This window comes from Garra rufa, chromosome 24, assembly GCF_049309525.1.
Source record: "Garra rufa chromosome 24, GarRuf1.0, whole genome shotgun sequence".
NCBI classification, from domain to species: Eukaryota; Metazoa; Chordata; class Actinopteri; order Cypriniformes; family Cyprinidae; genus Garra; species Garra rufa.
This window is the reverse complement of record NC_133384.1, coordinates 37,242,509-37,263,357: the sequence shown is the minus strand read 5'-3', so window position 1 is coordinate 37,263,357 and position 20,849 is coordinate 37,242,509. Positions and strand designations below refer to the sequence as shown.

Genomic DNA, 20,849 nt, shown 5'->3' with positions numbered 1-20,849 from the left:
AACTGACCTGCGGGTGGCAGAGGGTACGTCGGGACGGTCGGAGGGCCCTCTGGTGCTGTGGAGGGTCCGAGGGTTATTGGCAGGACCATTGGTGTAGTCGTCATGATAGTGCTGCCATTACCTGACAAAACATAACACAACAAAACACACTTCTGCTTAAACAACAGCACATTCTGACTGCATTATGAATATAGTGTTATTATACATACAGAAACCACAAGTATAAAATAACTATGACATGCTAATATGCTAAACCTTTTTCTTCGCAAAAGCAACACTTGTCTCCTTCCCCTGGAATCAGAATATGACCCTGAAAGAAGAAAATAAATGTGAACCATTTAAACCTGTATTTACAATATTGGTAACAGTTACAAGGCCATAATCAGTCATAATAAGGTCCCATCGGTTATTATAAATTATAGCAAAGAGCAATCTATTTGTTATAGTATGTATAAGTCTTGATAAGTTAATAAAAATAAATCACTTCAGCTCAGGTCCATTAAATAATATTAAAAGATACAACTTTTGATTTTAGTGATTTATTAGAACAGTTGAAAGTGCCATTAACTAAGATTAATGACTGTTTTAAAAGTATTTTTCACATTAATTTATAAGAAACAGACAGTTTCAGAGTAATAAATGGAAAAATAACAATACTTACATTGAAATATTAATTATGAAATATACAATTTCAGGAATGAGGCACTAACTTTATGATCAAGAAATAATTATTATATTTGATTATATTTTTATATAATTTTATATTAAATAATTATAATAACATCAGTTTGTACATGGTTCTCTGATGACAGTTAATATTCAAATATAGTATCAAATTAAATAAAACAATTTTTATTTAGAGTGATTTTGTTTAAAATGCATTCGTTTATTTATTTAATTTTACATTTCTGCTATTTAATTAATTCTTAGCTTTTCGTCAACTCACAAACTTTTAGCAGATTCAGGAGGGGGGTTTTGTTTTATTCTCATCTGATAGGGTCAGTTCAGTTTAATAATATTACTGAATATTAAGTGTCTTTTAAAGGTCCCATATTGTACACATTTTTGGAGGTTTATTTTAGTTGTTGATGTCCTTAAGAATATATATCTGCGGTATAAGTGCCAAAATCCATCTCAATATATTTTTACAGCTCCTTTTTTAGGAGCTCTGTCAAAAACAGGTCGATTTTGGCCCATCTAATTAATATTCATGAGCCTCTCTTCTGATTGGCCTGTTGTTTTCTGAGTGACGCACAGCCAGGCCAATCACAGGTAACTACGGTCATGTATGCTGTAAGCGAGCTCAGAGCAATAAAGAGAACCTAGCCTGCTGATACTCAACAGGATATTTCAGAATGATCATTAATGTTTTTTCTTTTTCAAACACCAAATGCAGTAAGCTACATAACTGTTGCTTCAGTAAAGCCCCTTTCACAATGCGCGCTGATTCTGGAAAATTACGGGAACGAGCGCTGTGTGAACAAAAGCCAGAGCCATAAAGGCAGTGTTATAGTGATGATGCACGTTACCCTGCGACTCTTCACGACAAAAAAATACGTGCAAAAGTGGAATGAAGCGGTGATCAGGCAGAGCCAGCTCCGCACTATCAGCGCTGAAGCACAGTTTGTTCAGGTTAGTTTCAGTTTAGTGAAACATACGCGTCGCATTACATCTCACATCCAAACGTCACATGTCTTTATGGGTTGTGTGTAAAGCACGCACAGATTCCGGAAAACAGCTGTGAATGAACCAAATTAAACAATTCCGGAACAAATCGTGGGACACATTATGCGTGTATTTACCGGAATCGCTGTGTGAAAGAGGCTGAAGTTGACGTGCCGCTGGTCTCTTATATTCACGTTGTTCTGAAGCCTGTGTAATGATCGTAGCTTGACATCTATCGACTGAACAGGGTTTTCTCCACTTGTTTTCGTGTTGTTGTTGCTCAATAATGGAATGGATGCGTTGTTGTCTGGGTTTGACAAAAGGAGGGTGGGACGGTGGTTGGCGCTCGGGGCGGTGACTTGAGTCGATCGGACGTCACATCGTTACGGAAGTCACAGCGGTTTGTGAAAATGAACAGCTACTTTAAGCAGGCTGTGTGCAGTTTACTGTGGATTGACTGTTTTGAAACTCATATGGTAGTTACATAGCCCCTAGACCTTAGTTATCATGAAAAAAGCCAGGAAATTTCGATTTTGACAATATGGGACCTTTAAACAAACACACACACACACACACACAAACCTGTGGGCATCCAATGGCAGCATAAGGACAGTAGGGGATGCATTGCACCGTGAGGTTGGGCAAACACTGGCACATCTGACACTGACCACCTTTCCAGCGCTCGCCCACCGCATGTGTGTGTCCATGATATTCACACTCGCTGCACGGCTCTGTCTGACACCTGAGAACACACAAATACATCATGAACATCTGATTAAGCATTGCACTAAAAAAGCATGAATTAATAAAATGTATAATGCATTAATTCAACAGAAGTAGTTTTGGACAAAAGCTCCTGCTGAATGCATTAATGCCAGTATTCAAAACATCTGCAAAAAGCAAAGCAAAATGTCAGCTGTGTGTTTTACATTTCCCAGATCTTCAGGACATATTGCAACATTTTAATACTAACCGCCGGGCTTTCCTGTAAATTCCGCGGCACTGTCGACCGTTGCCGTGTTTTGAGGGGTTGTTCGGGCTGCGGAAAGACCACTGGACGCTCTGAACTCCACACGGTCCTAAACACTCGCCCCACTGAGACCAGGACGACCAGCCACAGTGAACTGATAAAAACACACATGCACATTAATAAAAAACCTTGCAAGATACACTTTTACAAGAAACACATCATGAAAATGATCTTTTTTTTTTTTTTTACATTTAAGTATTTTTGAATGTGCTAAAGTGGAACTCTTGCAAGTATACTTTAGGTACACTTTAAATAACTTGCATTTAAAGACCAATTTTATTGAAAGATCTCACAATCTTCATCGATAGTTACATTTTAAGCTATATATTAAGAAATGTGCATTGTGCACAAGTAGTACTCCAAACAAAGTGTAATTAAAAAGTTTATATCTGGAAGTCTCAATGATATATGTCAGTAAATATGTTAACAGGTTTAAACATTTTAAATATATTACTTTTTTACTAGGGTTTACTTGAATGTCATTTGAACATTAACCAACATCAGAGAACCATGAACATGCAAATTATTTAAATCGTAAATAAAATAAAATTCCTTGCTTCTTTTATTGACATGATTTAAATAATTAAGCATATTTTAAAGTGAAATAACTTTTTAAAATCAGCATTAAAAACTATCCAACACTTTTAATTAAAATCAGCATCAATTAAAAACAATTTAACAAGTATTTTCATATTAATATGTTTATGTTTACATACAAATATTACAGTCAGTATATCCAAGATATTTTTCACAAATAGTTTATGGGTTGATGAAAAGCTAATAATTATATAAATCAGAAAAAATGTCAAATAAAAATCCATATATTACTGTAAAATAAAATAAATCTGAATAAAACACTTTCAGTCGACTAAATACAACACTTACTGAAAATATGAAATAATTTATTTGTTTACCTGCATGTCATGTTAGCATTAACTGAACGTGAACTTGTCAATGTGTTGCAAAAGGACAAAAAGGTTGCAATAAACCATTTCATGTGTCCTTAAACCAAACGTGTATGTGTGTGTGTGTGTGTGTGTGTGTGTGTGTGTGTGTGTGTGTGTGTGTGTGTTCACCTGAGCACTCTGGGTTGGTGTGACAGCGCTGAGCTCGGCCTCGCTCACACACACAGACGTCACAACCCACTTTGACCTGCTGTCCAGGCCAGTATCGAACCCCAGACACCTCACACACACACTCCTCCAGCCGAACACACTGCTGCTCATGATTCATGACCTTTCCATCAGGACACCAGCAGCCTGACACGAAACAACAGAACAAATGTGAGTAAACAGACAACCACGAATATGCACAATACTGTATAAATGGTTTATTGCCATTTCAGCTGAAACTTTAGTTACCATGATGTATTTTTGCAATGAATGGCCCTCAGTGACATTTTGAATGGCCCTCAGTGAAGTTTTGTAAACAACTCACCTGTGAAACACTTTGAGTTGGGCTCACATGTTGTTGCCCCGGATATGTGAGCGCAGGTCAAAGGGCACGGCGCACAGCTATGTCTGATGAGCCCCACAGGACATGAAGCGTTAGAGCAGCCGTCCTGAGGACACGGCCCTGGAAAACACATCTGTGCTCAGCTGGGAAACATAGAGCTCCTTTACCAGCAAAAGAGCAGATTGACAGACCTGCACTACTCAATACGTCACTACAAACTGAGTTTAAACATGCACTGCTCATACAGAAACCACAAAGGTTTGAGTTCAGTAATACTGGTCTGTTACTGGTAAAACGAAAAAAAAAAATGTTTGATTTGATTCTTATTACTCTGTATTTATTATGTATTTATATTTATAGTTTCTGTTTTCATTTAATTGCAGTTAATATTTTTTTCAGTGTTATTTTTAATTAGTGCTTGCTTTTTAAATATATTTATATAGTTTGTATTTTTAATTTGTTTTAGTTTATTTTATTACATCAACAAATAGAAAAGAAGAAAAAAGGAAAACTACAGTAAAGATTTTAAAACAAAATAACTGCATTAATGTATAATAATGATTATATATATATATATATATATATATATATATATATATATATATGTGTGTGTGTATGTGTATAAAATAGATGTATTTAAACAAAAATATTTTTAAACTATTTTGATCAAAGTGTTCCTTTTTTACTTGATGTAATAAACTAAAACAAATAAAAACATAATGTTATATTATTCATGCACTAACATAATTTTAAATGATTTTAATTATAATCAAAAATCTTTTAAAATAATTAAAATAATAAATAATATAATATTATTATTATTTTAGCTATATATTTTATATATAAATAGTTAATCATTTAAATAAAATATTTTTTCCAAATTGTGATAAAATGAATAAATAAATGATTTCTGAAACAACCAACTTGAACACAACTTCAAGTAATGATCTTATGAATATAAGAATGTATATATGAACACACAAACATATTAAAATATAACTTACTCTAACATGCCCTGTTGAAATTAAAACCACTTAGACCACTTTGGAGCAGCTTCAAATGGATTTTAGCAAAAATATATATTTTTAAGGTTACTGGAGGTGGACTAGCTCGACCAGTGTAGCTAAAAGACGTTAAACTGGTAACCAGTGAAGATTTTAACAGCAGATTATCCACTCAAGGTTGTTCATTTGGGTTCTTACTGATGTCTGTAGTCTGGTTAGTTTCTCCAGGAAGTTCTGCACAGGTGCTGCCTCCGTTCTGTGGTGGAAAACACTCTCTCTGACGAACTTCAACACCACCACAACCTTTACTGCAGTTCGACCAAGTGGCCCACGGCAGCCAGTAGCCATCGACTGTTGAACAGAACCGAAAACTCAACATATGACACCAGAACGCTCCTCTAAGACATGAATACATCAGGTATTTATTTACATAGTAGAATATATTTTACCGGGGCAGGCGGTGGAGTAGCACTGCTGTCGTTGTGTTTTCTCTCCTCTGCAGTATCCATCTGAATCCTCAGAGCTGCAGCGTCTTTGTCGGATCATGGTTCCTGATCCACAGCTTCGGCTGCAGGGGCTCCAGGAGCTCCAGGGACCCCAGACACTGCAGCCCGTCTCATCTGAGGCGTCTGCGGGACAGTCTGCTGCACCGTTACACAGCTACAACACCACAAGAACAGACGACACTGTCTCAACCACATCATGAACTCACCATCAAAGAGAAACTTTCATATTTGTTGTCTTACAAAAAAGCATTGTGAGGGTAAAATAAATGCACTGCAAAAAATGCTTTTCTTATTTAGATTTTTTGTCTTGTTTTCAGACAAAATATATAAAAATTCTTAAATTATGAAGGATTTTCTAGACGAGTAAAAATTATTTTCTAGTTTTCAGAAAAAAACAAGTCAAAATTAAGTGAGTTTTTACTCAGAACAACCAAAATAATGTGCCAATGGGGTAAGCAAATATATCTGATTTCAAACAGAAAACAAGATTATTTTTCTCACCCCACTGGCAGATTATTTTGCTTGTTTCAAGCAAAAACGCACTTAACTTTGACTTGTTTTTTCTGAAAACAAGACAATAATTTTGACTTGTCTAGAAAATCCTTCTTGATTTAAGAATTTTTTGATATTTTGGCTGGAAATAAGACAAAAAAATCTAAGAAAGAAAAGCATTTTTTGCAGTGTGACTCCCATATTTGTTGTCAAAAGTTTGGAAACATTGTGATTTTTAAATGTTTTTTAAAGAAGTCTCCTCTGTTCACTAAGACTGCAGTAGTAAAAACATAAAAATATTGTGAAATATTATTACAATTTAAAATAACTGTTTTCTATGTGAATATTTTTTAAAATGTAATTTATTCCTGTGATCCAATCTGAATTTTTAGCATCATTACTCATTAGTCTTCAGTGTCAAATGATCCTTCAGAAATTATTATAATGTCCTGATTTGCTGCACAATTATTTTTAGTGCTCAGTTAATGATATTGGCTCTTATTATTATAAATGTTAGAAAAGTTTTTTTGAGGAAACATTTCATTTTTCATGATTCTTTGAAAAATACAAAGTCCAAAAGAACAGTATTTATTTTAAATAGAAACTTTTGTAACATTATAAATGTTTTTACTGCTACTTTTGACCAATTTAATGCATATTTGTTCAATAAAAGCATTGATTTCTATTAAAATATACACACACACATACCCCAAACACCTAAATGGTATTATATTATGGTTTCTGCACAGATATGACACAGCAATAGTGTTTTCAACATAGGTAATAATCAGAAATGTTTCTTTAGCAACAAATCAGTATATTAGAATGATTTCTGAAGGATCGTGTGACACTGGAGACTGGAGTAATGATGCTGAAAATGTAGCTTTGCATCACACAAATAAATTGAATTTTACAATACATTCATATAGAAACAGAAACTTGAAATTGCAATAATATTTCACAATATTAAGTTTTTTACAGCATTTATGAGCACATAAATGCATGCATTTATGAGCTTTGATGAGCAGATGAGACTGTAATGTTTCAAAATTTTTGACTAGAACTGTATACATGGTATATGTCCATTATTTTTGGTAGTGCTTTACTATTGAATGTTCTATATTGCACTTGACACTTATTCTTAAATGTCAATATAAACATCGTTTTGCATTATAAAGTGAGCCTGATTCTATGAACACATGCACAAACACAAAAAAAACTCTGTACCGCGTTGAAAGGCACACAGGATCCATCAGCACAGGTGAACTCTGGACAGACATGACTGGTGTTTCCTTCACTAGGTGGCGCTGTGGAGGGACCAACTTTATCTGGAGACAGAATAAGAATTGTAAATTGTAAATTCATTATTATATACATTATAATATAAACATAATAATACTATATATATGCAATACTATATATATGCAATCATTTTGAGTCATTTTTGTGAGCTGCTTTAATGACAAATCCTTTATATTTATATTTTTCATATAATTAAATATAAATAAAACTAAATATAAATAAAACTTATAATAATATAATCGGAATATCCTCAAGCCTCTTAGCTTCTGATATGAATTCAAATTAATACTAATAATTAATTTTCTAATTCAACATGCACATAAGGGTTTTCTAATGTTATTATAAATACAGAATAAACAGCTCTACTCATTATAATTCATTAGATATTCATCCTAATAAAAATTCTAGACATTTTTTGTTTTAGTAGAAACTAACCGCAAAGTATTTCATCCTCTCCTTTAGGGCAATCAGGAATCCCATTACATACGCGTGAAATGTTAACACATGTGCGATTATCACATGAGAAACTCCCCGGACAGGGAGGAATCCGTGTGGAACCTGACGAGAAAAAATAATACATATTAAACAATACCAGACATAACAAAAAAAGTGACTTCAGTATGTCCATTGAACAGATGCACTCAGTGATCATGGGAAAGGAGACATCTAACCTCTTTCAAGAAAACTAGACATAAAGGAACTAGCGTTTGTGTGCATGTGTGTGCTGATTACCGCAGTTGTCAACACTCTCGTCGGAGGCGTCTCTGCAGTGGGGCGTCCCGTCACACAGCTGCTGGTGTTGGATGCACTGGTCTCCGGTCTGGCACAGGAACTGGTCAGATTGACACGTACGGGAGCAGCGTTTCTCATCGCTCCCGTCCAGACAGTCCGTCTCCCCGTCACAACGCCACGCTAACGGCACACACTGACCGCTAGTGCAGCCAAACTCAAACTGACTGCATCCTGAAATCACAACATCACTTAGTTAAGCATCATTGTGGGAAAAAAATATTTCTCAGCTTTCATTTACATTTGAACAAAAAGCGGCATGTCCAAAATTATTCATACCCTTTGCAAACTGTCACAGTCTATGGGAAAATCCAAAGTTCTATACCATTCCAAATAGTCCAAGCTGTTCTAAAGCATCCTAATTACCCTGATTTATTGGGAACAGCTGTTTTAATCAACTCAACAGGTGAAAAACAGAAGCTCTCTGCTGTTGGTTTGTGGACAGTCATGGCTAAGACAAAGGAGCTCACTGAGGACCTGCGGCTGCACATTGTGGCTGCTCACAAGTCAGGACAGAGCTATAATCTCTAATATCAAAGTTCTTTTAAGACAAGTCATGTCACTCGGCGGCCATCCTAGAAACGCCTCTCGGGCATCCAAGTGCAGCTCCTATCTCTTTGAATGGGGAAACATCAAATTCTCCAAAACTGTTCACCAAACGTACGATTAAATTTCATATTTGAAATCTCCAAAGAAATCCAACAAGAACTGCCTCATAAATATAGTTCCTTGTGCTTTAATAGCGTTAAAAAACGCTTATTTTTCCGGCTAGATGAGCCAGTGCGCATGCGCAGTACTGAACGCACGTCTTAGAGCGCCGACTGTTTCTATAGCAACCGGGACTTCTAACTGCAGCTGCAGTGACGCGCTGACTTTACTAATCAACGATTGGCTCTTTCACTAAGAAGGCGGGGCTTCGTGGCCATGATGACCGTTGCAACCGTTCCCCATTCAAAACTACACAAGTGACATGTCTTTGGTATTCTATAGTCTTTGCTAATATCTAAACGTTTTATTAAAAAATACAAGACTTTCCGCACTGTGAAAAATCTCAGAGGACGTGGTCGGAAGCCAAAACTGACACCTGTGCTGGCCAGGAGGATAGTGAGAGAGGTAAAAAAGAATCCAAGGATCACCACCAAGGCCATCCTGATGAATCTGGGCTCTGCTGGTGGCAACATCTCAAGGCAGACAGTCCAACGGACACTGCACACCTATTGAATTCAATGGTTTTACGTATCAGGACATCATAAAAATAAAACTGGTCCTTGGCTGGTCTTAAAATTTGGGAAAAATAAAACCTCAGACGAACAACAACACATAACATATCGCTCCGTTTCATTATTGATTTCACAAATATAAAGCCAAAATGGAAAAGCCATGTGTGACAAAGTTAGGACACCCTTACTGTTAACATTAGAATTAAGAGGGTAAATAACAGTCAAGCACTGCTAATCAAATACCTCTGATTAACTGGTCTCTGAGAAGGGTAATATGGTCATTTTCAAACAATTTGAAGTTTATTTGAAGTTTTAGATGTCTTCCACAAGTGAAAAAAAATTTAAACAGACACCTGTCTTTCCATGAGTGGACGTCCTAGAAAATTCACCCCAAAATCAGACCATGTAATGCTCAGAGAAATGGCAGATAACCCAAGAACTACACCTCAGACTCTACAGACCTCAGTTAACATGTTAAATGATAAAGTTCATGACAATACCTTTAGAAAAATGGCATGTTTAGAAGGCTTGGCAAAGGAAAGCCTCTTCTATTTAAAAAAAAAAAAAACATGGCAGCACAGTTTAGGTCTGCAAAGTTGCATCTGAAAAAAACAAGTCTTCTGAATAATGTTCTTTCAACAGACGAGACCAAAGTGGAGATGTTTGGCCATAATGCACTGCGCCAAGTTTGGTGAAAACCAAAAGAGCATATCAGCACAAACACCTGTGCACTGTATATATATATAAAAGAATGGAAAGTCCTCTTTTGCACTGATACCTTTGACAGGACAGATGAGCTCATCGATGCCGGATGGACAGTCCCTGTGGCCGTCACACACTCTCTCTGCAGGCACACACTGATCTCCAGGACACTGCAGCTCTCCGATGGCACACACACACCCTCTCTCATCGCTGTAGTCCCCGCAGTCATCATGACCATCACAGCGGTGGAGGAACAGCACACACCGACCTGACCCACAGCGGAACTCATCCTGACGGCACAACACGCCACATTCTGCAACAACAGTCAACATCAACATAAAAAACATCATATCAGTTATCGGCATGCCATTTTTGCCTAAATTTAAATGTAGGTAATCTTTGTCACATTAATGTTTAATAACATGACTAATTTAATAGTGATTGCCATTCATACTGTATGTTATATCACTGTTTTTAAGCCTGAATTCGTTTAAAACTAATGTTTTTTTCTTTTTAAGCATACTCATTTTTGCCTAAATTTACATTAGATTTGCCAAGTTATTGTTTAATGACATTAATATTTTGATTTTCCATCTTTCATAATATACATTGTTACTGTTTTCAAGCCAAAAATTACTTAAAGCATTTAAAATGACTGATTTTATTTTTACTTTTATATTATTTTTAGACAAAATAATTTAGACAAAATAAATGTGTTTTTCCACAAAAAAGTGTATACAATAATTTTAGTAAAAAAGTATTTATTGATTTTTTTTTTATGCACATATGTTTACATAGACTGGTATTAAATTAGCCATTTATGTAGATTTTTGTTTTTAGACAAAATAGTATAATGAAATGATAATTTTAGTAAATTTCTATTTCATTTTATGTTTTCAGACAAAACTAAAAGTATATTAAAAAAGCAATTTTTTATGTAAAACTAATGTTTTTGTTTTTATGTTTATTGCAGATGCTGATCTTTATATGGCAAAAATTCTGATGCTTGTAATGTAAATGAATGAGATCTTTCTAACAGTATAGCAGATACTTGCATAAAAAAAGTATAAACATCAGTCATCACTCTATATCTCAGTAATATTTCCTAGTTAGATGGTATTTAAATGATCAAAACATACAATGCAATACAATCCAATGATGATTGGGAGATGAACAAATAAACATTCCTCAAGTTGTGAGATGTTTTGGAGGCTTGGGAAGATCATTCCTCCATTGAGGAACAGTGAAAGTAAAGCTTCTAGAAACTAACGTCGCTCAAAAGATCCTGATGATCAGATTTGTAAATAGAGAATCAATTAGGGCCAACCTGCTTCAAATATTACTAAAGTTATTCTTACATTCAGTAAAGATTTGAAAGCAAAAAACTGAAGCACAAGCTCAAGGTGGATGTTTGTACAATTACACAAAAAAAAAAACTTTTGACAACAGAAGGCCTGGAGTAGTTTGTGTGTGACAGGTTTATCAGCTTAGTTTTGATTATGTTGATCATTTAGAGCCTTAGAAATTCATACCGTGCTCATCAGAATCATCAGCAAATCCACAATCCAGCTTCCCATCACAGACTTTATGTGCCGGCAGACAGCGTCCGTTTGCACACCTGAACTCTCCGGCCGGACAGCTGGGTTCTGGTGAGGTCGGAGCACAGAAGTCCTCGTCCGATTGGTCGGCACAGTCAGGATGGCCATTACATCGGAGCTCCAGGGGTAAACAGGCGCCACCGGAGCAGCGGAACTGATCCGGCGGACAGGTGGACGGACAGACCTCATCCGAACCGTCGCCACAGTCATCTTCATTATCACAGATCCAGACAGAGGGAATACATCGCTGAGAGCCGCCGGAGCAGAGGAACTCTGAGTCCTCACAGAGAGACGGAGGAGGACATGGAGATCCAACACAATGCCATAAACCATCAGAACAAGAGCTGAAGGACAGGTGACAAACGTTAGATTAAAAGAACAAAAAATTGCCATTTTTGTTGTATATGAATGCAAATAATCTTAACTGTAATCTAGTACAACCACTGTCCAATACATATTTAAATTAAGTGTAATTTATTTAATCTCAAACACCCATGTTTTTTTCATACAAGTTGCTTTTAGCAATATTTTTTGAGTGTTTATGCATCATTACATGATTTGCATAATTCCTGTAGCTAAAACACAGATAAAATGTGCAAATAAAATAGGGATGTACAAAATATTGATATCGTATCAGTTTTCAGCATGCTCTTTTTCATTAATGTTAATGTTTAGTGACATTAATATTTTTTTTTATATTACTGTTTTAAAGCCAAAAATTACTTTTTACTTCTTTTAGTCAAAAAATTAACAATTTAAGTAAAAATGTATTATTTATTTTAATGTTTTTACACAAAACTGTGTATAAAATAATTTTAGTAAAAAAAGCCTTTATTTAAAAATAGCCATTTCCATAGTTTTTTAAGTTATTACTCTATACTATATTACTAATCAAAAATTTATAAAAAAAAAAAAAAAGTTTTGATATATTTATGGTAAGAAATTTACAAAATACGTTAATGGAACATGACTTTTACTTAATATCCTAATGATTTTGGCACATAACAAAAATAATAATTAAAAAAAATTAAATAATAATATAATATAATAATAATAATAATAAATAATAATTATGACCCATACAATGCATTTTTGGCCACTGCTACAAATATACTCATGCTACTTAAGACTACTTTTGTGGTCCAGGGTCACAAATCATATTTAATTATTTATTAACCATAGAATGAAAATAATTATCAGAATTGGCCAGAATTTTGATGCAAAATTGCATTCCTAGAATAAAAATAAACAACACAATTAGCAGTAATTCATTCTTAGTAAATTCCCCTTCTGAGAGTTTATCCAAAACATGGCCGTGCATTTTACACAATTAAATTAATTGTTAAATTAAATAGCAATTTACAAAAAATAAAACATTTTTAACTTTAAAAAAAATGTATAGCGTTTGGTGCAGTAATTAAACTTTCAGATGACAAACACAGACTCTAAACTGACCAGTTCTGACAGTGTTGAGTTACAGTCGCTCCTGCTGGAAATACAGATCCGTCCCACTCACACGGACACTGAGACAGAGGTATACAGACATCACCTGCAGACAAGAAACAGACATCAGACATCCTGTGTGCAACAGACTTAAAACTACATAAGTAATGTCTGCAAATTGGAAAATGCATCAGATGAACATAAAAACACAGATAAACTCGTTCCTCTTACCATTTCTCACAGTGCCGTGAGGACAAAAACATCCCTCCACACAGGAGAGGGCGCTGCACAGAGTATCAGAGACTGAAGGAGTGCCGGGACACGCTGGAGAACAGGCAGGACCGCAGGCCTCATAAACCAAACCGTTCTCACACTGCAGCGCTGGAGACACAACAGAACACAATATTATATACATTAAATTTAAAGAAATCAATAGAATGGCCATAATAGCTCATTAAACAGACTCACGGCAGATTTCCTGTGATCTCCAGCGAACATAAGCTCCCCTGCGGTTACACTCTTCAGCATACGCAGCTACAGCCGTACACAAACACTCACAATCACCGCCTGAGTCACACCTGCAAAACACACCCAAAACATGTTTTTTAAAAGTCTTTTAGAAGTACAGTATAAACAACAGTGATCCTGACAGAGGTGGGAGCAAGTCATTGGTTTGCAAGTCACAAGTAAGGCTTGAGTCTTTGCATTCAAGTCTTGAGTCAAGTCCCGAGTCAAGTCCCAAGTGAAGATGTCCTCAAAGTCCTCAACTTTGAGCTTCAAGTCCTAAACAAGTCATTAGTGGTGTTTACCCAAATTAGTGTTTCTGTATTACTACAGTAAATTTAAAGTCAATAATAGTCTATAGTAGGTATAATTATAAAAGATGGGCTATAATAATTAGTGGTGTTTCATTGAGGAATTAATCATTGTTTATGAACATATATAGGCCTAATTGAATGAATAATTTATTTTAAGTCCACAGTTTCAGGATTCAGTGATTTTAACGAATCAGTTGAGTCAAATATTTAATAACTTGCTAATAAATAATACAGACATTTATTTATTATCGTGAATTAATAACAAGGAAGAATAGAGTGAACTTTATATGTCGGCTACATATTTCACTATGAAACATAATTATGTTTGAAAGGTTTAGTCAATTACTAAGCTACTGCTGTTTCAATAAACATCAGCGTTTCTTCTTATTATTATTATTATAAGTGGTTTATAGTAATTACGTGTAATTTAAATGTCAAAAACATTAAATATCCTAAACATTATGTGGATAAAAACACAATCAATACAAGCGCTCACTTAGCGAGTCCCTCTCTGGCTCAGTGCCAAAAGCTGCGCTAATCATACCAGTGTGATCATATGCTTTAGTAACCAGCCTATATTGATCACAACTGTTGGCCAAAAAGACTTGCCGAGTCACAGGGTTCAAGTCCAAGTCAAGTCTCAAGTCATTGCTGTCAAAGTCTAAGTCGACATGCGATTCGACTCCACAACTCTGACTCCTGATGCATATGATAAATCAAATATTGACTTTCAGTGTCAAATAGCGAGACGGTTTCTTACCCGCAGGCGTCAAAGACACACCAGTCGTAATACTGCTGGTACGGCACTTCTGAGTGACATGAGCTGAAGATCTCCTGACTGATCACCGCACACTTCTTTTTGGCCCATGTCACCCGGTGAGGGTTGATCTGAAGGTCATGAAAGGTTATTTAACATTTACAAGAACTACTGTGATATAGATATTTTGTTTGATATTTGATACTATGGAATTATTTATTCTTTATTTGCTTATTCTTTTAGTTTAATTTTGATTATTGCATAACATCATATCATTTTAGTGATCATATTATTGCATAACATTATGTTATTGTTAAATTATATGTTTGCAGTAAAGCACTTTGCAATAATGTTAGTCTTTAAAAATGTGTTGTGTAAATAAAGTCTGTCTACCTGAAAGATCCATTATTTCTGTAGAAACCGTTTTGCCTAAACTTTAGGTTAAGGTGAATCTTAGTAATCTTATTTCTCACCTAATTTGAGATTTGCATTTAAATAACCTTTGCCAAGTTAATGTTTAATAATATTAATCATTTAATAATGCTTTTCTGTCTTTCATACAGCACTTTGTTAATATATTCAAGCCTAAATTTACTGATTTTATTTTAACTTTTAGATTTTTAAATTACAAAATAGTATATTAATAATGGTAATTTAAAAAAAAAAGTTTTTTTTTTTATATTTTTGTTTAACAAAATAGCATTTTAAAAATTTTAATTTTAGTAATATAGTATTTTTAGACAAAATAGTATAATAAGTAATTTTAGTAAAATTGTATTTTTAATTATTTAGACAAAATAGTGTATTACAAGAGTAATTTTAGTAAAATAGTATTCTTTATTTATTAAAACAGTACATTAAAATAGCTTTTTTTAATCAGGGTATGTTTATCAAAAATTTTGATGTAGAATTGATGCAACTCTAAAATAAACAACACAATCAGCATGAGCTATTCATTCCAATAGAGTTTCCAATTTGAAAAAATGCACTCAATTCACACAATTTAATTGTAATTTATCTATAATTAAATTCAATATTTTTGCAATTCTGTTTGATATAATAATACTTACAACGCAGGGGTCACGCAGATCCTGGTCTGAGACATCAGGACATGACGGGCTGATCTTCCAAGAGTTTCCAAACAGTTCTGGAGTGGATTCCATGATGCCTTGTCTCGTAGTGAAGTCATTTTCTGCATCTCCATCAAAATTTCCGCACAGTCCACCGACTCGGCCACGCAAATGAGGCATCAGCTGGACGTAAACACGCATACCTGTGCAGACCAACAGAGATACAGAGCTTTTCATTAAACTAGCAGTGTTTAAAAAAATATAATGGTTGATCAAGGAATGAATTAAGAACAGTACCTCCATCCCAGAGCAGAGTGACTCCGAGTCGAGATGAGAGGGACACAAACAACCCGACCCGCTCCAGAATCAAACCACTACCTGAATAAGACTTTGGTAAAGTCACTGGGACTCCATTGACTGTCACGGCTTTACCTGAGAGAAAAAGTGTAAAAATATAATTTGAATAAATCTGAATGTAATCAGATCTGTTGTAACTTCAATGGTGCAAAAATGAAATGAAATAATTAAATAAATCTAGACAGAATAAAATCAATCAATTAATTAATTAAATCAAATAAAACTAGATCAAATAAAATAAAATACACATACGTTTATCACTAAATAGATCTAGATGAACAGAATTAATACATTACAAATAAATAAAATATCTAAATATCATTAAATGTATATACTTCTCAATAAATAAATAATTCTAAAATAAATTTTAAATAAATGCATTTAAAAATAAATCTATACAGAATAAAATTAATTACAAACAAATAAATGCATTAATTAAAAAATCTAGATAACATAAAATTAAATGCATATATAAACTAATAAATACATGTAGATTAATACAATGACTTATAACGAATGATATACTCAATGAATTCTAAATACATAAAATAACCTGTATAAATACATTTAAAATACATTAATTAATCAATAAACTAAATAAATATATTTTCATGAATAAATCTAGACAGAATAGAATTAAATCTAAATAAATAAAATCATTAAAAAATCTAAATAAATTAATTATTTAATAAATTCACATTCCAACACACAAATGTTAATAAAACATGTTCTATACTAAATTAATCTGTTGATTTTTGCACTGGATTCTTATGCATTATACAATTAAATTAAAGTAAACATTTTAATAGATAATACATAACTTTCATCATTAAAGACATAGAGCACATATAAAGTTTTATTTTTTGTTGCACTATTCTATAAAATAAAATTTTGTAATCTAAAAGCTGCTATATTCATTCTGAAACATTGTGTGTTTCACCTCTGAGCAGGTGTATGGCTGTGTTTCCCACGGTCAGCGTGACAGATTTGGTGCAGGTCACTCCTGTACTCCCACAGGGCACATTCTCAGCACTGACGCTAAACATCCCGCTGCTCTCCTGCGCCAAAACGTACTCACAGTCGCCCAAGAAAGAATAATAACGTCCATCAAACGTGATGTAGTGAGGGTCACCGGTAGCTATGCATGTGCCTGAACACAATGACTGACCGCAGTGCCAGCGCTGCTCACGGCAAACACTGTCAATGTGAACAACAGATTTATATAACGCAGTAAATATGAGGAAACATGCATTTACAAAAACAGTTGAATTTAATTAGCATTCTATTTCTGCTTTCAGGTGTACCAAAGGACTACAGATGCAATAATATTGACGATAAACCAACATATTAGAATGATTTTATATATATATATATATATTTATGCTCACCATGTATTGCAGTCTTTAGAAATTGTGTCATTGGAGAAATAAAGTCTACCATTGTGATGACATGGACATTCTTCTGGCGGTACACATTGATCACCCTGAAAATACAGAGATTAAAGGGTGAGTTCACCCAAAAATGAAAATTAGCCCATTATTTACTCATCCTCAAGCCATTCTAGGTGTATATGATTTTCTTCTTTCAGACAAATCCAAGAGTTATATGTGACCCTGGACCACAAAACCAGTCATAAGGTTAAATTTTACAAAACTGAGATATATACATCATATGAAAGCTCAATAAATAAGCTTTCTATTGGTGTATGGTTTGTTAGGATAGGACAATATTTGGCCGAGATACATCTATTTGAAAATCTGGAATCTAAGGGTGCAAAAAATCAAAATACTGAGAAAAACACCTTTAAAGTTGTCCAAATTAAGTTCTTAGCAATGCATATTACTAATCAAAAATTACATTTTGATAGGTTTACAGTAGGCATTTTACAAAAAATCTTCATGGAACATGATCTTTACTTAATTTCCTAATGATTTTTGACATAAAAGAAAAATCAATAATTTTGACCCATACTATGTATTTTTGGCTATTGCTACAAATATACCCCAGCGACTTAAGACTAGTTTTGTGGTTCAGGGTCACAGGTTAAAAATGTTCTTGTGTTTCAAGTTTTATCATGCCACTAGAATTTCTCTTTAACAGATCAAAATAAGTCCAATAAAGCGCATCCATCCATAATAAAAAGCGCCTCACATTGCTCCAGGGAGTGAATAAAGGCCTCCTGTAGCGAATCAATGTGTTTTTGTTAAAAAATATCCACATTTAACAGGAGGCTTTTATTCATCCCCCTAAGCTGCATGGAGCACTTTTTATTATGGATGAAAGTACTTCATTGGACTTGTTTTTACCTTTTGAAGAGAAACACCCGCCTATTGCCATGATAAAGCTTCATTTTTTTAATATAACTCAGATTGGATTTGTCTGAAAGAAAGCTTGAGGGCAAAACTAACTTTATGTCACACCTGCCAATGGCCGGTGACGTGATACAATTTTTACCGGCCATGACTCTTGCAAAAACAATGACTAAACATAATTACAATGTTTTTTATTTGTTCTACTACTAGTATCTCTGTTAAATGCATTTTTCCTTAGTTTTACATTTTAATTATAGCCACTCAACATCACAATATAATTGAAAGCTATTATTTCTAATTTCTAGGCTCTGAAACATATAACACAATTTAATTTAAGTGATTTTCAAACAATCTTCACCTACACTATAAATTGTATATGCATAAAATATACAGTTTAATCTTTATTCAAGCTACAAAAGTTAATAAGCGACTAGAGCAGTCGAGTGATTATTTCTCTTTTTCTTTTGTTCTGTGATTTGCATCAATGACAGACTTCAGCAGGTTTCAATTTAAAAGCAACACATCTCTTTAAAACCTGATGCACATGATGCGGATCTGACGCATACGATTTTCTTCCAACTCTTTACGGTCATTTACGACTTTATAACTCATTTAAGATTACATTTACAAGGTAACTCGCCAAAACCACGCATGTTGACATAATTGTGTGTTTTTGTTTGTAGAAGCAATACTGGTGCACTGTCTGAAGTGCATCAGCGTATGCATAAAGCTGAACATGCAACCTTTTAAACTATACCTCAGTGCACCCTTTAGGCGGTGTAAACCCCAGGTATGTGTCACCAAATTCACAAGTTTATAAAGCATATGGAAGGAAAAAGTTAATCTTCTGAAACTAAGCGGCAATATCTTCTCAGGTAAAAGTTATTAGAAACTTTGGAACAAGCTGGATATCACATTGCTCTGACCTTCTCTGATCAGCCAGTTTATATTCCATTAATTGATTCACTCTTGACGCTTATGACAGAACAGCTAATCACGATAATCTTATGTTCGGAAAAGATTATTTTATTCGCTTACATAAGAAACAGCAAATCTCTTTAAAAACTGTCTGTTGTTTTCACTACACTGCATTGTTATTTTCATAAAAGTTTTACCCACCAACTGGCGACTGACTCCGTCAACGCCGATTTTTACTCACATTTGGTGCTTGGCGATTGTTAATTTTAGGCCCAGCTTGAGGGTGAGTAAATAATGGGCTAATTTTCATTTTGGGTGAACTAACCCTTAAATGGAGAAAACAATACAAAATATTGCTTTCACCTAGCTTTTTTTCAATAGGAAATGCACTTGAAAGAAAACTGTGTTTATCAAGCCATATGATGGTGTGTTTATATGACGCGGAGACGCACCAGCAGCACAGTTCCCTCAGGACAGACGCAGCCGTGGACGGGTTCAGCACACGCATCCAGAGGAGAGTTCGGACTGGAGCAGGTCCTCAGACAGGATCGAGGAGAGAAGATCAGAGATCCCGGACACTTATTGACCTCAGGACATGAGAGATCTGTGCAGTTCCACACTCCACGCGCGCAAACACTACAAACACACAGACAGAGAAAAAGAGAGCTTTAAAAGTTCACAAACATTATTACCATTACCTAAAACTAAAAGTTTTTTCTTTATTTAACAGACTGTAGAAAAGGCCTGAAAAAAAGCACATAATACTTTCAACTGTACTTTCTTGCACTTATAAATACCTGTCGTCGCACTAGTCTTTATACATATATACATATATATATATATTAGTGGTGGGCATAGATTAATTTTTTTAATCTAGATTAATCTAGATTAAATCTTGAAATTAATCTAGATTAATCTAGATTAAAATGGCTAATTTGAATTCTGCTGAAGGCATTCAGAATATGTGTGCTACCCAAATAATGACTAAAAGTAAGTCTTTGAGAACGGGTTTCTCAAGCCAGGTGGCGCATTAGATCAGGCGCTCATCTCCTGTTTCCAAAATGCATTACAAACTGCTTGACAATTGCATTTACAACACAATTAACTATACAAACTTGTGTAACCAAGTACTTCTGCGCAAAAGGCTGTACGACGTGCGCGTTCCAGTAAAATATACAGGCGCGCGGGTATGGATAGCGTATCTGCGTTCATCTTCCAATAAACTGCGTTGCTTTTAGAAGCGTCAATTCAGTTGTTGCATATAGTTTAATGTCTTTATTTCGGGATTATCAAAGTAAATTATAACTCAAACTTGAGATTTTACTGGGACACAGCAGATTTTCACTGGGGCACGTGCCCCAGTAAAAAGGGTATAGCAATGCACGCACCTGCCCTGAAGCGGCTTCATAAC

At 34.6% G+C, this 20,849-nt stretch overlaps 1 protein-coding gene across 1 annotated transcript in view; it reads right to left on the bottom strand.

The window, feature by feature from the left end:
- The window catches only part of sspo (SCO-spondin), a 119,187-nt gene that overhangs the window by 73,023 nt on the left and 25,315 nt on the right, over window positions 1–20,849 (bottom strand). Inside the window, exons 16-37 of the mRNA XM_073830641.1 lie at window positions 19,891–20,074; window positions 17,597–17,691; window positions 17,149–17,405; window positions 16,149–16,283; window positions 15,852–16,054; window positions 14,785–14,912; window positions 13,675–13,784; window positions 13,438–13,587; window positions 13,219–13,312; window positions 11,698–12,107; window positions 10,242–10,478; window positions 8,187–8,417; window positions 7,890–8,012; window positions 7,380–7,480; window positions 5,604–5,814; window positions 5,353–5,505; window positions 4,133–4,270; window positions 3,772–3,954; window positions 2,639–2,789; window positions 2,248–2,407; window positions 256–310; window positions 8–121 (exon numbers count right to left, since the gene is read on the bottom strand). Coding sequence (XP_073686742.1) covers window positions 8–121; window positions 256–310; window positions 2,248–2,407; window positions 2,639–2,789; window positions 3,772–3,954; window positions 4,133–4,270; window positions 5,353–5,505; window positions 5,604–5,814; window positions 7,380–7,480; window positions 7,890–8,012; window positions 8,187–8,417; window positions 10,242–10,478; window positions 11,698–12,107; window positions 13,219–13,312; window positions 13,438–13,587; window positions 13,675–13,784; window positions 14,785–14,912; window positions 15,852–16,054; window positions 16,149–16,283; window positions 17,149–17,405; window positions 17,597–17,691; window positions 19,891–20,074 — 3,623 coding nt within the window. The remainder of the gene's footprint in view (window positions 1–7; window positions 122–255; window positions 311–2,247; window positions 2,408–2,638; window positions 2,790–3,771; window positions 3,955–4,132; window positions 4,271–5,352; window positions 5,506–5,603; window positions 5,815–7,379; window positions 7,481–7,889; window positions 8,013–8,186; window positions 8,418–10,241; window positions 10,479–11,697; window positions 12,108–13,218; window positions 13,313–13,437; window positions 13,588–13,674; window positions 13,785–14,784; window positions 14,913–15,851; window positions 16,055–16,148; window positions 16,284–17,148; window positions 17,406–17,596; window positions 17,692–19,890; window positions 20,075–20,849) is intronic.